Source organism: Fukomys damarensis, unplaced genomic scaffold, assembly GCF_012274545.1.
Source record: "Fukomys damarensis isolate Sample0158 unplaced genomic scaffold, DMR_v1.0_HiC HiC_scaffold_39, whole genome shotgun sequence".
Taxonomy (NCBI): domain Eukaryota; kingdom Metazoa; phylum Chordata; class Mammalia; order Rodentia; family Bathyergidae; genus Fukomys; species Fukomys damarensis.
The window spans coordinates 31,580,564-31,598,014 of record NW_022900951.1 but is presented as its reverse complement, the minus strand read 5'-3'; the positions used below and the strand labels follow the sequence as shown (position 1 = coordinate 31,598,014).

The window sequence follows — 17,451 nt, the reverse complement described above, 5'->3', positions numbered from 1 at the left end:
TGAGCTATAAAACTGGTTGGATTTTGTATCTTCGTTCATTTTTGCTATTGTAATATTGAGAGCAAATGACAATCATGTATGAAGGAAACAAAAGCAACCACTAAAAAATAAAACTAAAATAAGAATGAAAATCTAAGAACATAATATCTGAGACTAAAAAGTTTCTGTTGCCTCATATGCTGCTTACAACTGTTTCTCTTAGTCTGTTATGCAGTAATGTAATATCAGTAAGTCTGATATATAATGAATTAATAATATTTGATGCGATGTCTCAATTTAACTTCAAGATTCAAAATCTATACAACTTGAATTCAAAATTAGTTTTTAGATACAGGGTACAACACATGGATATAAGTCAGAAACAAAGTAGATTATTCGCCACAAATATTTCCTTCAGTTTAGCCAAGAGACACAATTGGACATTAAATTTATCCTGTAAGAACTACCATTAGTTGATTATAGATTTATCAGCTACTCGGTTGTGCATGGCAGTTCGGATCGATTTAAACCTTTAAATGCAGATTGGGATACGAATTTATGTGGGTTTCCTTCTAATTGTGAAAAGTTGGCCTGAGGTCTCAGACTTGGAAAAATAAACTCTAAAGCTTTATTTTAAAAATGTATTCTTTAGATGCCTGCTCATACATAATATATAGTGTTTTTTCAAAAGTTCACTCAATTAATACTTTATGATGAACAGGTTTTCCTTGCAAAAGACATTGACTGGATGAATTAAATGAAAGAGGAAGACCTGAGTCATTCAGAGATAAAAAGGTCAAGAAAAATCACAAAGGTGGGAAAGGTGTATCAAAAAGGTTGAAGAGGGCTTGACCTAGTAGTTGAACAGATGAATTATTGATTCAAGTCTAACTATTAATGAGTCCTTAGAGATTTGCTATAGCTTGGGAGGACATACTCAAAGTGACTCAGATAAGCTGATTCACAAAAGATTTAAGGTGACTGCTTACTTATTTGAGATCTCCTGTATTTGATAGAGAATTTAACATTCAACTTCAGGTGGTGCTGAACCTATGGCACACATGCTACAGGGGGCTGTTTTTATCATTGAAAGCTCTAAAAGGTTTGCCATTACTGTAGATTATTCTAAAGCAACTAATATGCCAAACCAATAATCAACCTGTTGATATGCAAGAATATCCTAATATAGATACAATTTCCATCTGAAATGTAAGCAACTAAAGTGCCTTCAATAATTAAGATTCAGAGGTTGTAAGTCTGCTATGAAGCAGGTCTTTAAAAGATAGGCCTTATTAATATTATTCACTTAAAAGAAGATAATACCCACTAAATTTTTCCATCTGCATGAGAATTACTGTTAAATTTTTAAAATAGTTCTGAGAATCAGACATAAACTTTAACAGCCTCAAAACCTTATTTTTCTTGGTGAAGGCTATCTATGAAAAGACAATAGCTAACATCATACTCAATGGTCAAAAACTGAAAACCTTTATGCTAAAATTAGAAATGAGAAAAGGATGTCCACTATCACCACTACTGTTCAATATACTTTTGGAAACATTAGCCACAGCAAGTCGATGAGAAAAAATAAAAGCAATGAAGACAGGAAAGGAAGAATTGAAACTGTTACTATTTGCTGATGATATGATACTCTACATAGAAGACCCAAACAACTCTGCCAAAAGACTGCTAGACTGAATTGACAGAATCACTACAATAGCTAGATATGAGGTAAACACTCAAAAAGCAATAGCCTTCTTGTATACAAGTAAGAGACTCACTGAGAGAGAAATTAGGGAAACAATTCCTTTCATAATAACATCTAAAAACGAAATATCTAGGAATCAATTTAACGAAGGAGACAAAAAACCTCTACACTGAAAACTACAGGACTCTTAAAAAAAGAGACTGAAGGGGATATAAGAAAAGGAAAAATATCCCTTGTTCCTGGATAGGAAAAATCAATATAGTGAAAATGGCTATCCTTCCAATACTGCTGTAAAGATTCAATGCAATCTCTGTTGAAGTCCTAACAGTTTATTTCATAGAACTAGAGAAAAATCCAAAAATTCATTTGCAACCAGAAGAGGCATAGAATAGCAAAAGCCATGCTAGGCAACATCAACATGGCAGGGGTTTCACAATCCCCAACCTGAAACTATACTACAAAGCCACTGTGATAAAAGCAGGATGGTGCCGGCAAAGAAACAGACCTGAGGATCAGTGGAATAGATTAGAAGATGCAGAAAGATCTCCTGATATATTCAACTATCTCATCTTTGATAAAAGAGCCAAACAGTCTCTCTGGAGGAAAGACAGACTCTTTAATAAATGGTGTTGGAAAAAACTGGATTTCAAATTGTCAAAGATTAAAACTAGACCTGTATCTTTCACCATGCACTAAACTAAAATCCAAGTGGATTAAAGATCTAAATATTAAAGCAGAAACACTATATTTGCTGGAAGATAAGTTAGGTAGAACCCTTGAAGATATTGGTATAAGAAAAGACTTTCTGAACAAATCCTCAGTAGCATGGGAACTAGCACAAAGAACCAAAAACTGGGATCTCAGCTATTTGAAAAGTTCTGCACTACAAAAGAAACCACCAACAAAGCTAAGAGACGACCCACAATGTTGGAAAAAATTTTTACCAGCTATTCCTCAGACAAAGATCTACTATCTAGAATATATACAGAACTCAAAAATATCAGACCCCCCAAACATAAAGACCCAATTTAAAAATAGGCATCTGAAATGAACAGACATTTCTCAGACAAAGATGCAAAACCAGCAAATAAAAATATGAAAAAATGTTCAACATCACTGGTCATTTGAGAGATGCAGATGAAATCAACACTGAGATTCCATCTCACCCCTATAAGAATGGCTGCTATCAAGGCAATAACAAATGCTGGAAGGGGAGAAAGGAACCCTTCTTCATTATTGGTGGGAGTGTAGACTGTTACAACCACTGTGGAAATCAATATGGAGATACCTCAAACAACCAAGATTAGAAGTCTCATTTGACATAGCTATTCCTCTGCTGGGTATCTGCCCAAAAGAATTAAAAGAATCATACTACAACGATATATGCTCACCCATGTTTACAGCGGCACAGTTTGTAATAGCTAAAACTTGGAAACAGCCCAACTGCCCATCAACTGGAGACTGGATAAAGAAGATGTGGTTTTTCTATAAAATGGAATACTACTCAGCCATAAAGGATGAGAAACTAGAAAGATTTATAGCTAAGTGGATGCACATGGAGGCCATATTCTTAAGTGAAATTAATAAGTTATACATGTGTAAATACTAACTAGTTTTTCTGGTGTGAAAAAGTAAAAGTGTAAATAAGGATTAAAATGTATAATTGATATTGTGTAATAGGAAGAAAAATCTAAGAGTGTAGAGGAAATGGGAGGATAGGAGAAAGGTAAAAAGGGAGAAAAAATTTGTGAAAAGGAAAAACATGGAAACAATGTCTTTGTAAACAGGGAAGGGTTGAGGGACTGAGAGGAGGGCTCGGGAATGGGGAAAAACAAGAACCCGGTAAGTCATGCATAGGTACAAGATCCAAATGTTGATTTTAATTGTGCTGTATACCTAATATGTACCGATAAATTTAATAAAGATTAAAAAATATTTTTTCTAAAAACAAACTACAGTACATTTTTGAGAAAAGGATATTTCAGTCTTCCACAGACCCTGCACAGACATGGGGATCTGTGCATGGTGATCATGTGCATTCCACATTGTATTTATTTCCACTAACACTCAGAGGTAAGGCTTTTGTGACTCCTTCAATATTCTCAAGTATATGGAGTATATTTCCCTATTTATTTTCCTTCCCATCCACATTTGGGGTAGGAAAAATTATAATAAATGTAAAACATATGCATATTTTTAATTATCAGTACCAGACTTACACTTACTTATGAGTATATATTATAGTTACATTAGACTTGGAAAACTGTACATACCTGTGAAAGTTAACCATGAAGATGTCAGTAGAAATATGTATTTTATTTAGGAGCTCATAGATTATTGCACAATCCTATGGTATAAGCCAAGCTAACAACCAGGTACCTACCAGGTAGCCTTGGCAATATCAAAAGAAATTAACTATATCCAAGCATAGACACAAGGTACCTGATCTTAATTTATCTGTGTCTTAGATTTCTGATTCATAAAATAGTGCTGTTAACATTACTTCTTTTATAGGACTGTGGTGCAAATGAATTGAGGTAATGAGAGAGACACAGAGAGAGAGATAGCCAGAGAGCATATAAAAATTATTATTCAGACACACTATACAAATAAAATGAAATTGAGGAAGTAACAGTATTTGCAAAACTTCACTCTATATTTTATTCTTTTCATGTAAATTTAATAAAACTGAAGTCTGAAAATCAACATTTTCAGAAATGATTTAATATTTACACTAAAATATTGATGTTTTAAATTTGGGCATATACTCTCCTTTGTTCAAGAGATCCAAGGATATAAATTTACCCTTATTTAGGTGCTTGTGCATAGATAATGTATATTTGTATTTTCAAATGTATATTTATATAATGATTTCCAATGAATTTCTCTTTTTATCTCTGAGTTTACTGGTACTTTTTTGTTATACAGTACAGTTCCATTCATCATTGGGATCTTGTACCCTTACATGACAGGTCTTGGTTCTCATTTTTTCCCCTTACCCCTGCCCTCCCTTCACCCCCCTTCCCTATTTACAAAAACTTTATTTCCATTTTTTTTGTTTTCTAGGATTTTTTTCCTTTCCCTTATATCTTTTACTTGCAAAGATGTCAAATATATCAATTGGGTTTACTTATGTGTGCATTTTGATATTTCATTAGTTTTACTTAAGCCAAGAATAGTCTTATCTTACCTGAGTACAGAAGAAGTTGATACAAGTTTCATGACCAGCTCTTCCAAGTGCAGAAGGATAAAAGCAAACCGTTATCTCTTTGGTAGAGTGAGGAAGTATAGTCAACTATGTAAATTCAGGAAGAAGCAAAAAAGAAAAAAGTCAATAGTTTTCAGATGGATCTCTGTATGCCACGTAAATGCAAGGTTGACGTTTAAGTGCTAAATGTGTGGCCTTACACATTTTATTTTTTCTCAGGAAACCATCACTGAGAATATTGATCAAAGGGTCCCTAAGTGGTTCTTATGCCATGATCTTCCCACAGATATCGTGAACGTAATCACAGCGTAAGAAGGAAGTCAGGATTAAAAACTCGATTACATCCTCTTAAATCAGGGTTAAAAGATGGATTATATCCTCTTAGATCCATGGAAATGTGGATTTTATTTAAGCCCATAGCTTATTTACCTTTCCATGGTACATGTCAAGATCCTAGCAATTTAACGTGTAGGCCTGGCAATGCTTACAAAATGAACATTTTGAAGTATGGATGGAAGGCATGATTTTTTAATGTGCACTAAAGTTTTCCTCTTGATCTTGTTATATACACGATCATGGTATGACCTGCTATTATGTACATTAAGAGTTTGAATTAGTTCTTTACACACTGAAAGAAACCAATGACTGTATCACAATATAATGAAGACTCGGTGGCTTATGAAATCAAAATAACAAATGGAAATGACAACAAATAGTATGCAGTATTCCCAGTGTATAGAATAATACAGTATGGGTAAAAAAAAAAAAAAAAAAAAAAAAAAGAATAATACAGTGTGTGATATCAACACTTACAGAACAATATGACAAGTGGCACATGTCTGAAAAGCAAGTCAATTGTTTACTACTAATATATTTGCAAAAATAAACTTCAAAAAAGCAAAATTGCAAGTTAGCTCCATCATTCAATCCCCATAACATACAGCATTTGATGTTCAATCAAATGCAATTATGACTGCAAAATGCAAATGCAAATTTACTTTTATAGTTACAACAGAGTCACTTCCTAATTAAATATGTATACTTTATATACAGCAAATAATTTTATCTCAGGCTGGCCTTCTTTTTAATGCATCCAATGTTTCGGGTTTATCGGTTAATAAATACTTTAGAAGTATAAATTAGATTCATCATTAGGCTTAGCAAAAGATGAATTTTACATATCCTCTCAACATAGCCTGTATGAAAAAGTTATCCTCTCTATAGCTATAGATAGATAAGGATGCAGTTATATCTCTGTGAGACAAAGTGAGAAAGAGAGAGGGAAGGTGGGAGAAAGAAGGAAACAAGATACTACATTAATTTGGACTTTAATTAAGTCAATTAAAATAATTTACTAACAGTTTAATGTTTTAGCTTCTGTATTCTCAAATCCCTCTTCTATATAGTACAGGCGTGTAGGAAAAGTTGAGTAAGTGTGTACAATGAAGCAGCATTTTAATTTAAAATTTTATTTATACCTAAATCTCACTGAGATTCATGAAGAATATATGACCTAGAGAGGTAAATATCAGTTTTAATTGCAGTAACTTTACTAGTTTGTGTAATGGAGTATAATGAATATGTTAAGTGGAGAGCTATTTTGATACTTTAAAATATTTTATTGCAAGCCTCATTATATAACTAATTCCAATGTAGGATTTACATTGAATCCTAGTTCATGAGGGAAAGATATTCTTGTGACAGTTGAAGGGAACAGAATTCACATGAATATGAGATAACAGGAGAATAATATGAACATAAGAGTTATAATTTGAAGCCAGTCTTGGTGGTGCACACCTGTATGGATAAAAGAGAATCCATTCTCTTAATTAAGTTGCATGAACTATATTGCATTTGTTTTCATTTAGACAATATATTATACTCTTGTCTAAAAGCAGAAATCTAAAAAATGTAAAAACACAACTTACTTATATATATATGCTACATCCTGAATCCCATGTTCCATATAATTTATGGGAAATATGGTGTATGTACATTTAAGTAATTTTTAAACAATTTGTTTCTGAGGTGTATTCACCAATTTTAGCAATAAAATAATTAAATGATTTCTAATTTGGTACATTATTATCATTAAGAAGTAATTTCACAGCTAAGCATGGTGGCGCACACCTATAATTCCAGCACACAGGAGGCTGAGGCCGAAGGATCACTGCAAGCTAGAGTAGCCAAGGCTACAGAATGAGTTCAAAGCTAGCCTGAACTAGCCGCATGGTGAGATTGTCTCAAAACAAACAGAAATGAAATAATTTCATATCATAATGTTATATTCTGCAGTAACTGCCAAGAAATAGATGTCAAGAGATAAAGAAATCCAAGTGTAAATTTGTTAGTCTATTAATACCAATTAGTAAAGCCTTAATTTAAATATCATATATGCTAGCAGATCTTCTTGATTCATTGTAAGGTCACTCAATGAAAATAAATTGTGGGAATTAAATTTTTCATGTTTTTCGATTTTGTTTTTTTTGTGTGTTTTTTTACATTAAAGTTCTTTCTTTGTTGCCCAGGCTGGCCTTGAACTTCTGGGTTCAGGCAACCCTCCTGCTTCAGCCTCCAGAATAGTGAATCTCAGGCATGTGCTACCTTGCCTTCCTATTTCCCTGGAAATAACATTTTGATGTTTATCTGACTGTATGTTGTTTCCCACTCAACACAAATAATTGGTTCTTATATTTTGGAAACAGACAGATATATTAAACTATAGTATATTGTTTTATAACTCGAAGAAGAAAAGTAATTTAGTTCTGTACTTTGCTTTGACTCTAGTCTTTCCCAGGGCACAAACATGAGAAATTGAAGTAGGAGGCAGGAATGGAGGTGATGTGGCAGAGTTGTTAACACTGTCTAGAAATGTTTGCAGGTGGCAGGAGACTGCAGAAGGGGTAGAGATTACATGATCTCTTGGGACACTGGAAATATGTAATGATTCGAGTTAAAGTCATATTACTGGAAAACTACTGCAAAAAACTAATTATTAAAATCATCAGAAACAAAATAAAATCAGTTTATTTAAAGTTTAGGATAATGAGCGTCATTTTAGCATACATAATTTTAAAAGTTACAAATTAGCATAATATTGTTTTCATGATAGTTTGAAACTCATGGAGAAATTTATATAATAGTAAAGTATATATCAAAATTTTGAATATCTAAATCCTTACTAATAATGCAAATGATAATACTCCACAGATGTCCTAAAATAATAATTAGAAAATCCTGCCGTACCTGTAGGTTTCATCACTTTCTGAATGTACTTACTGGTAATGTTCCATTAATTTTCAGGACAAAATTTGCAGGATTACTGTTTGTTACTTGCAATTCTAAAGTTTCATGTGTAGGATTATATAAGGGAATGGTCTGAATGGCATGCCTGGGAGGAAAAACAAAGAGTAAAATTGCTGGTATTTACAAAGTTGTTCAATGCTAATTCCATAAGCTTGCCCAATACAGGTTGAATTATAGCGTCTCAAAAGATAAACTGACATATAATAATTGTACGTCCTTATGAGGTATAGTGTTGTGTTTAGATTCTGTAACAAACATCATTTACAATAAATATTTTATTCAAAACAGATTAAAAAATAAAATGCTGTCCATCTTCTGTGCATGCCAACCAGTCATAATGACCAATAAAGTTCTGTAACATTAAATATGTTGAAATTTTAACTCCTGATGCCTCCATTATCTCAGAATGTGATATTATTTGTTATCTAGAACATATATATTAAGTTAAACTGAAATCATTTTAGAATAGGGTGGCTTCTTAATCCAGTAGATGTTCAAATGACAATGGATAAAGACATTGGAGTGATGGGTATAAAAGTCAGGAAAATGCAAAAGTTAATGGCAATCAAAAAAGATAAAAAAGACAATGAATATTCTCTTACAGGCTTCAGAAGAGGCACGCCCCTGCTGACACTTTGATTTTGAAGCTCTAGCCACCACAACTAAAAGACAATACATGTATACTTTCTAAAGCAACTCAATTTATAGTGCTTGTTATGGTAGCCCTAGGAATCTAATGCAATGACTTTTATGAATCTCCAAATATGAAGTTATGAAGTGAATAAAGATAATTCAATTTATATAAATTAAATAACTCCTGATTCTGTAATATAGAGACAAAGTGTTATTTCATAATGAATACTTGAACATAATTCGGGTTGAGGAGCAACATTTATTCAGTATTTTATAACAACCAAAAAAGCTAACATAGTCTAAAAACAATAATGGAAATATATTCACAGAATTTCCATCCATAATATTAACAATGTCAACATTGATAATAAGCAAATGCTAAAAAACATGACTCTTACATATGCTCAAAGCAAAGAATAATAAAGGGGGCTCATAATTTTCAATCAATCATAATTTTTTGTAATTTTTTATCTTTATGTACTACTGAAGGATAGAATCCTAATACAGTAATTTTAGGTATTTACAGATTCCCTTATTTATTGCTCTAGTAGTTCTTGCTTATATTAAAACATAATTAAGATTTAAATATTTAGAAGTCAAATCTGTAATACAAATAAGAAACTCATTAGGAAATATATATTATTAATTTTCATATTAGGATCCTATGACAGAGAAAAATAGCAATACTTGTGGAGAATTCAATTCATTAATTCAAACTGTTTGAAATAAACAATTTTCTTTATACACAATATATAAGCATACAGTGAATCACCATGAGAATATATTTGTTTCATAATACTCAATTTCAAATTGAACAACTTTGTAAATAATGAATTTATTTCTTCAAATACATATGAAAAACAATTTCATCAAAATAACCAGATTTTCATTAAATATAGTAAGTAAATTAAAATTTATGACAGATTTACTATCTTTTTTTTTTTTGGTTTGTACCTACTTCACATATTATTAGTACTAGTAGTTTGGTTTCCTAAGGCAGAATCTCATTATGTATTTCAGGCTAGTTTTGAACTCACTGTGTAGCCTATCTGGCTGAAAATTCATGGCAGTTCTCCTGCCTCAGTCTCCCAAGTGCTAGGATTACAGGTATGTATCAACACATTTGGCTTTGCTTAGAATATTATAAAGGAAACAAGTTTTCTCATAAATCACATCATAGAAAACTATAAACAAAATGTTCTCAAACTAGTTGTCTGTGCTACTATAAGAAAATAAAGATATTGTTCAAATATCATTGAGAAGCAAATTTGATGCACATATTTCATGAAATGCTATGGATTTTAACTCATTTAATGATATATATTTCAACTCAGAGATCCAGGATTTTAGCATTTTCTCATGCCTAGATCAGTTTCAAGAACAGCTGATGATTAATTGAAGTGTTTATGTTTGGCAACCTTCCATTTGTTTAAACAATCAAGCTGCAAGTACATGCTTTGGATCTGGTTATGAATAAGTAATGTAGAAAATACACGAAATGAAGATGATCCTTTCTGCTACTTCTATTTTTTTGTTGTTGTTGTGGACAAGTTGCTCGTATACTAGAGATAAAAATTTTAAGGATAGTAAATAATGCTCTTAGTTTCCTAAACCATTTAATCATCTCTCTAAAATTATATGTACATCACTGACATTTACTTCAAATATAAGCAGTATTTAAACATCAGGCTGTAGGAGGTTATTTTCGTGGTGTGGCACTAGCTCTATTTATATTTGTTTTTAGCAAAAACATTTTGCAGGTATTTGCAATTTGGCATATTCTTTTTAAAATAATCTCTCTCTCATATTCTGTGTTGATTATGCAACAAGACTCAATTCCCATAAAAGATAAAATCAAAATATTTTCCATGTAGCAATAAAACAAAATTGAGAAAATTAAGAACATTTCTTTACAGCTTTAAAATCTAATGTTTGACAGGCTTTTGGATATTTGACCCCAAGGAATCAAATACAGGATTTTTAGGCAACCTTCTACCGAGCAATACATATTTTCTTAAATATTCTTCTTATTACTATTTTGACTCCATTTCCTTTCACTATCAGGTATTTTGATATAAGATCTTATAAATTAGGTGAACAAATATGTAAGAATTAGAAAAACTTGCAACTGTCAAGTATAATTTGCAGAAAACATTTAATGTTCTCCCAAAGAGGATCTATATTCAGTTAAAATGAGTGACATAGTTGCTCTTACCAATCAAAGTGAAAACTAAGATCTCCACCCATTAGTCTCACTTTATTAAATACAAAATGGTTTTAATGTGTGGAGAATCTTATGGTTTTGAATCAGGACTGGCAGAGACTCATAATATATCTAGTTTACTTACTCCCTGAGGATGGCAAAGATACATATGGCACACTGTCAGATCTACTAGTACTGTCTGGAATAAGGTTGAATAAACAAGACCAAAAAAATAAAAAATAAAAAGAATATGAAGTTCTCACACACCAAGCTAAAACACTTTTATTTCATTTTGAAGACAGTAAAAGAAGCTGGAGAGCTTATTTGTGCATTTGTTTGTTTTTTAAGTAGAAGTGTGACATTCTCAAATACACACACACACATATATAATAAGTTCGAAAATGAACTGTACTGAGAATAGAAGAGAGGTACAGAGACTAATTATAATCATTGTGGTATAACAATCCAGTTGAAAGAATGAAGACCTGAGCAATAGGAATATAGAGACAAGCACTTCCAGTGATATTCATTGCTAAAAAGAATGCAAATGGGTTGAAGTCTGTGTTTGGAAGAAGGGACAAGAAGGATAACCTACATATGGACTTATAAAGCATGTAAACAGCCCAGTAGTGGACTGTCAGATTAATTCCGTAAATAGCAAAGCAACGGTATTATATACTGAACTGGAAGCCAAACAAAAAAGGTTAGATTTTTATGATTTTATTTATGTAATATCTAAATAGATATAGCCAGAAAGCAAATTAGCATTTTCTAGGGTCTGCGGGGAGGGTGGGCGGGTGTTAGTTGTAACAAATGTTTAAAAGATGCACCAATAAACTGAATGAGGAAAAAAAAAGATAGCTCCCTTTTGGAGTGATAAAAAGGTTTTAGAAGTTGATAGAGGTGATGGTTGCAAAACAGTGCAAAGGTAACAAATGCCTCTGAATTGTCTATTTTAAAATAGTTAATTTTATGGTGCTTTATTTTTTCCACAACACGAAACATAAAGAAAATAAATATGGCAAGCAACATCACAGTTTACCACACTTGATATGAGTAGGTAATGATCATGATGCTCCCATTTCAAGTGTGTGTGTGTGTGTGTGTGTGTGTGTGTATGTGTGTGAGTGAGTGTTTACAAAATAGATTTCTTAGTGTGAGAAAGTAAAAATAATTTTAAAGTCATGGCTTCGGTGGCTGTTTGCAAGGTGAGGAAAATAAATGAGATAAATACACAGCAAGGAGCTCTGCTGAGAGATAATGAGCCTGTAGTACATTTAATTAAATATCTACCATGCAGATAGAAGGATAAGCCTGAAGTTTAAGAAGGGTTACAGCTGGAGCTACAGAGGCTCAATTCCAAATAAAATGTACTTGGTCCAAATTATACACTAAAAATACTCATAATTATAAATTGACTTATATTTTCTTTATAAATAAAACCATTGTTTTCCAAAATAAAATTAAAATTGAAGTTCTGCCAGTGCAAGTTGTAACTATGAAATGATGCACTCTATTTCAAAAGTTTCACTAATAAACACATGAAAACAGTGTTAGTTTTATAGATTAAAATCAATTTAATTGCAGAGGATTAATATAACTTGATGACATTTGAAATGGGATTGATGCAAAAAGCAAGAAAGACTGTGATTGCCAGTGAATCACATAGAAAAATATGAAGAGGTGCTTGGTTCACTGTTCATCCAGTAAAAATATTTTTAAATTTAATCTAATAGTGTCTTATGTACTAGTTTTCCAATATATTAGCAAAGAAGATTGTAGATCATCAATGCATGTAATGTGGATTGCTGATAAATAATATTTAGGAACAAATTTAAAGTTCTTAATAGTTTATAATTTTTACTTTCACTGTGAGTTCCATATTTTTCCATAGTCATGAAAAATTGTTTCACCAAACTGCCTCAAGCTTGTTAATATAGAGGAAGATGAGGAAATTAAAAATATGAATATTGCAAACCAAAAAAAGGTAATTTAATGTGAATTAAAAAGTAGCATCTTTAAAATTAATTACAGGATAAAGCATACATGGACACTCTGTCCTTCTGTTATCAACTTCTTCCAAGTCTTAATCTCCTCCAAAATAGAAAAAAATTATAAGCAGATCATACAGAATCCAAGTGATGAGAAAATAATCACGAACTACTGGGAAGAATGTGATTATTATAAAATTCATAAAGCAAAATATTCCTCTAATATGCAAAAAATCCTGGGGAACTGAGTTTATTTAATATCATTCTACCAAGGATTTATTAAATGACTCCTACCTATCTTTCTAAGTTTCATTAACAATAATCTGTAAGGCCAACTATGGAGCATAATTAAGGCTGTCTCCATCTTAGAAATGCAAGTACATAATTCTATTGTTTAATCATTACTGCTGCAACTAACTGCAAAGCAAGGGAGAACTAAATGTTTATCTATCTCCAAACTGACTCTTTACACTGCATTCCAGGTTTTTAAATCAACTTTCCACTTATTCTTATGTCTAATAGTCACCTTAAATTTCAGGTCCAGCATTCTAAATATCTAATCTTAAACTAGGTCTTTGTGTAGTTCTCTCTATCCCAGTTATCCTAAACTTTTTGTTCTAGCTTTTCAGGTCAGTAAACTTAGTGTCAGCCAGGCATTTCTGCTTCTCTTATATGTCTCATACTATTAGTTAGCAAAGTACATTGTCAGCATAATATTGCCAACACTGGCCCAAGCTGCTATGACCAGGGTCTTGATTTAATGTACTGATCTCCTGCCTCATGTTATTTTCATGCTGCAATATTGATCAATGCTAGCTAGGTAGTAGTTGTGGGTAGGATAGTTATAGAAAATACATTGTTCTGAAAATGACATAGTGGATGGTAACAACTTTGAGAGACAGAAAAAAATGGCAATAAAAACGATTGATCAGATACATTTGCTAAAACTAAGCATTTATTTTCTTTTTTAAAAACCTCTCTAACAAATTTTAAAATGTAACCTACAAGAAAATTTATTTACAACATACATAATTCACAATGATTAATGTTATGGCTTGTGTTTACATGTTTCCCCAAAGACTCATGCTTTCCAGAGATAGTTTAATCTAGATCCCGTGATTGACTTATGGTGCGGATAGGTCCAAGGGCACTAGGATTTAAGGGCATGTGTGCTATTTACCCAAAGTAGTCTGAAAAAGATAAAAGAGGCAGAAAGAGACAGTGAAGCTCTAGCTCTCTTGTTGATTTTGCTGTCTTCCACCCTGAACTAAAGCCCTCTTGTTGCCCTTGTTACTGTGTGGGTGCCGTGTTGTTCATCCTCTGTGATGCCTGTTTGTCATCCCTGCCCTGGAGCCAGCCAATTAAGGACTGAAATCTCTACAAACTGCAAGCCAGGCTGGGGATTTAGCTCAGTGGTTCCACTGCCTGCCTCTCAAGTGCAAGGTCCTGAATTCGATCCCCATGTACCAAAAACAAACAAACTGTAAGCCAAATAAACCCCTTCCCCTGCAACTGTGGTTATTAGGTATTTTGTCTCAGCAATGAGAGAAATGTAACGAACACAATTTATTTCCAAAATATAGAAAAAGCTTTAAGTGAAAAAGCAAAATACAGGGGCTGCACATTTAACTCAATGGTGCTGCCTCCTGCCTCACAAGTGCAAGTCCTGAGTTCAATCCCCAGCTAAAAAAAAAAAAGGAAAAATACAGACAAATCAGAAAAAATGGTGAAAAGATATAAACAGTCACTTCAAAAGGCTATGTCAAAATGGCCTTCAAAAGTTATATAACAATGTACTCAACTGCAATATCTATGAGGAAATGTAAGTGAAAAATACAATGAGATAGCACTTAACAAAAATCAAAATAGTTAAAATTATTCTTACAATACTTATGTTCTTGAGGATGTGAAGCAACAATTCAGACATGGCTATTGGGAATGCAAACAGGTACAACCGATTTATAATACTTTGTCATTATCTACTAAATTTAAATAAATGCATGTCAAGTAATATATAGTGTATCCTTCTGTTTATGTCCAACAGAAATGAGCTCACATGTACTATAGGATATATAAATGTTATAAACAACACATTTCATAATATACCAAATGTAGAAACAACCTACAATTCCTTCAATAATAAAAACAATTTTTTACACGAAGAATAAATGAAGTATGGCACATAAAAGGAGGGCAGATGTTATACTTCAGTGATAGAATTCACTCCTAGAACTTAAGAGATCATAGGTTCAACACAAGGCACCAAAAATTAAAATCAAAAGAAGATCATGAATGGTTTGATAAGACCCATCCATGGTGTGAGAATTTTTCATTTATCATTTTAAATCTTCTCACTTAAAAATGTGTGAAACAAGCATCTGATAAAGTTTCTAATAAGAAAGAGATCAGGATTTTCCATTCTGTAGGTTGCCCTTTCATTCTGTTGTCCTCAAAAGATTAAAAATAGAAATTCCATTTGACCTAGCTAAACCTCTTCTAGATATCTTCCTGAAAGAGTTAACATACTACAGTACAGAGATGCATGCATAACCATGTTGATAGCAGCATAACTCATGATAGCCAATTCTTGGAAGCAGACATTATGCCATGGTTTCTCTTATATGGGAAAACTAAAATATAAAAAAATTAAAGATGAATATAAAAGACAGATTATAAGAAACAGGAAGAAAGACTGTGTGAAAGTGGGAAAGGGATTTAAAGATAAATGTAATTATTACATATTACAATCATATACAAATAAAAATACAGATTCTAGCATTTTAAAATAACCACTGATGGGCCGGGGATTTAGCTCAGTGGTTCCACTGCCTGCCCTGCAAGCGCAAGGACCTGAGTTCGATCACAGGTACCAAAAAACAACAACAAAATTGATATCTTTTTTTATTTGGTACCCAGGATCGAACTTGGGACCTTGCGCTTGTGAGGCAGGCATTGGAGGCACTGAGCTAAATCCCCAGCCCAACCATTGATATCTTACTGGATATTGTATATTAAAACATCAAGTAAAAACATATTTTTATAGCAAATAAAGAGCAATGGTAACAACAAAATAGCCTTTGATGTTAATAGCTGTTTAAAAACTCCATAGAAGGATTGGAAGATAAAATTGAGTTAGCCTGCATGAATTAAAACAGACAGATGTTGGAAGAAGAGGTTAAAAAAAATTAAAAACACCCCCAAAACATAAGGGTAGGAGCTAAGATGACAGATGATATGGATGTCATAAGTTTCCTTTTCAAGGGTTTCCAGTTACAAAGAAAAAAGCCACAGCAAGACATGTTAAGGACAGTGGGTGCAATTACAAATCTTACAAACTTCCAAAGAAGATAAGGATACAGTGCAAGCTGATTAAAATAGTTTTTAGCAAACATTTTTAATATCATATGCCTTTTAATTATACAGATATAATTTTGATGAAAAGAAATTAAAGTATAAAAAAGACAACCTTAAAAGGGTTTACCACTATTTAGTTGAGTCAAAGATCATAAAACTAAAGCAAAGGTTTTCACATAGCAATCCTATATTTATTAATAACTTTCACATATAATGTAATGCATAACTATAATAATATATAAAATTAAAATGTATTAAAATATAACAATATTTTTTTACCAGGTCTCTCCCCCATTCCTCAACTTCTGCAAGTTTGCTCTTTACCTTCCATTTCAAATTTTCAGATGATTTTCCTTGGGTTCTGGAACATCCTAAACCCTTCAGAGCACAACTGCTGGGGAATCGATACCTCATCTCAAAGATGCTTATAGTAACTAGTATGGAAGTTGAAAAGCTCACCGCATGGCTAATAGTTATGTATTATACATCTCAAAATAGGTAAAAGACAAGGATTTAAATGTTCTGTCCATAAGTGATAAATATTTGAGGTGATGGATACACTCAGTCTGATTTAATCATTTCACAATGTACCAAAATACCACTTTGTAACATATACATATAAATCTTATTATTTGTGAATCTAAAATAAACATGAAGTAGAATAGGGAAGAGACTATATCAAATAGAAAACTGCTCCTTTGCTTTAAGGCAGGGCAAGTATTCAAGACTTCTTTTAAACTCCAGACCTCTGCAAGATCAGTATGGGAATGTACCTTCAATCACATCTGTGCAAAGCTTCTGCATTTATCTTACTTTCCCTATTCTAAAGATTTCTCTTAAGTCACTTCTGAAGCAATCACTTTTAGTCATTTTGGCCCAAAATCTAGGACTGGAATAATTCAACACTTTTTGTGTGCTAAGAGAGAGAAATTAAGCAGCACTGATTTGTTCACTAGGGCATATACAGCACTCTTTAAAAGTTGATTGCAATCTCTGTACTCATGTTCATCACCAACAAATTTGGTGCCAGACATGTAATAAAAATTTGACCACCTAAATAAGAATAATC

General features: G+C 32.4%; 1 protein-coding gene across 1 annotated transcript in view; it reads right to left on the bottom strand.

The window, feature by feature from the left end:
* Positions 1 to 17,451, bottom strand: part of Cfap47 (cilia and flagella associated protein 47) — a 423,126-nt gene that overhangs the window by 117,874 nt on the left and 287,801 nt on the right. Inside the window, exons 54-55 of the mRNA XM_033760546.1 lie at positions 8,175 to 8,286; positions 4,878 to 4,982 (exon numbers count right to left, since the gene is read on the bottom strand). Of these exons, the coding sequence (XP_033616437.1) occupies positions 4,878 to 4,982; positions 8,175 to 8,286 (217 nt within the window). The remainder of the gene's footprint in view (positions 1 to 4,877; positions 4,983 to 8,174; positions 8,287 to 17,451) is intronic.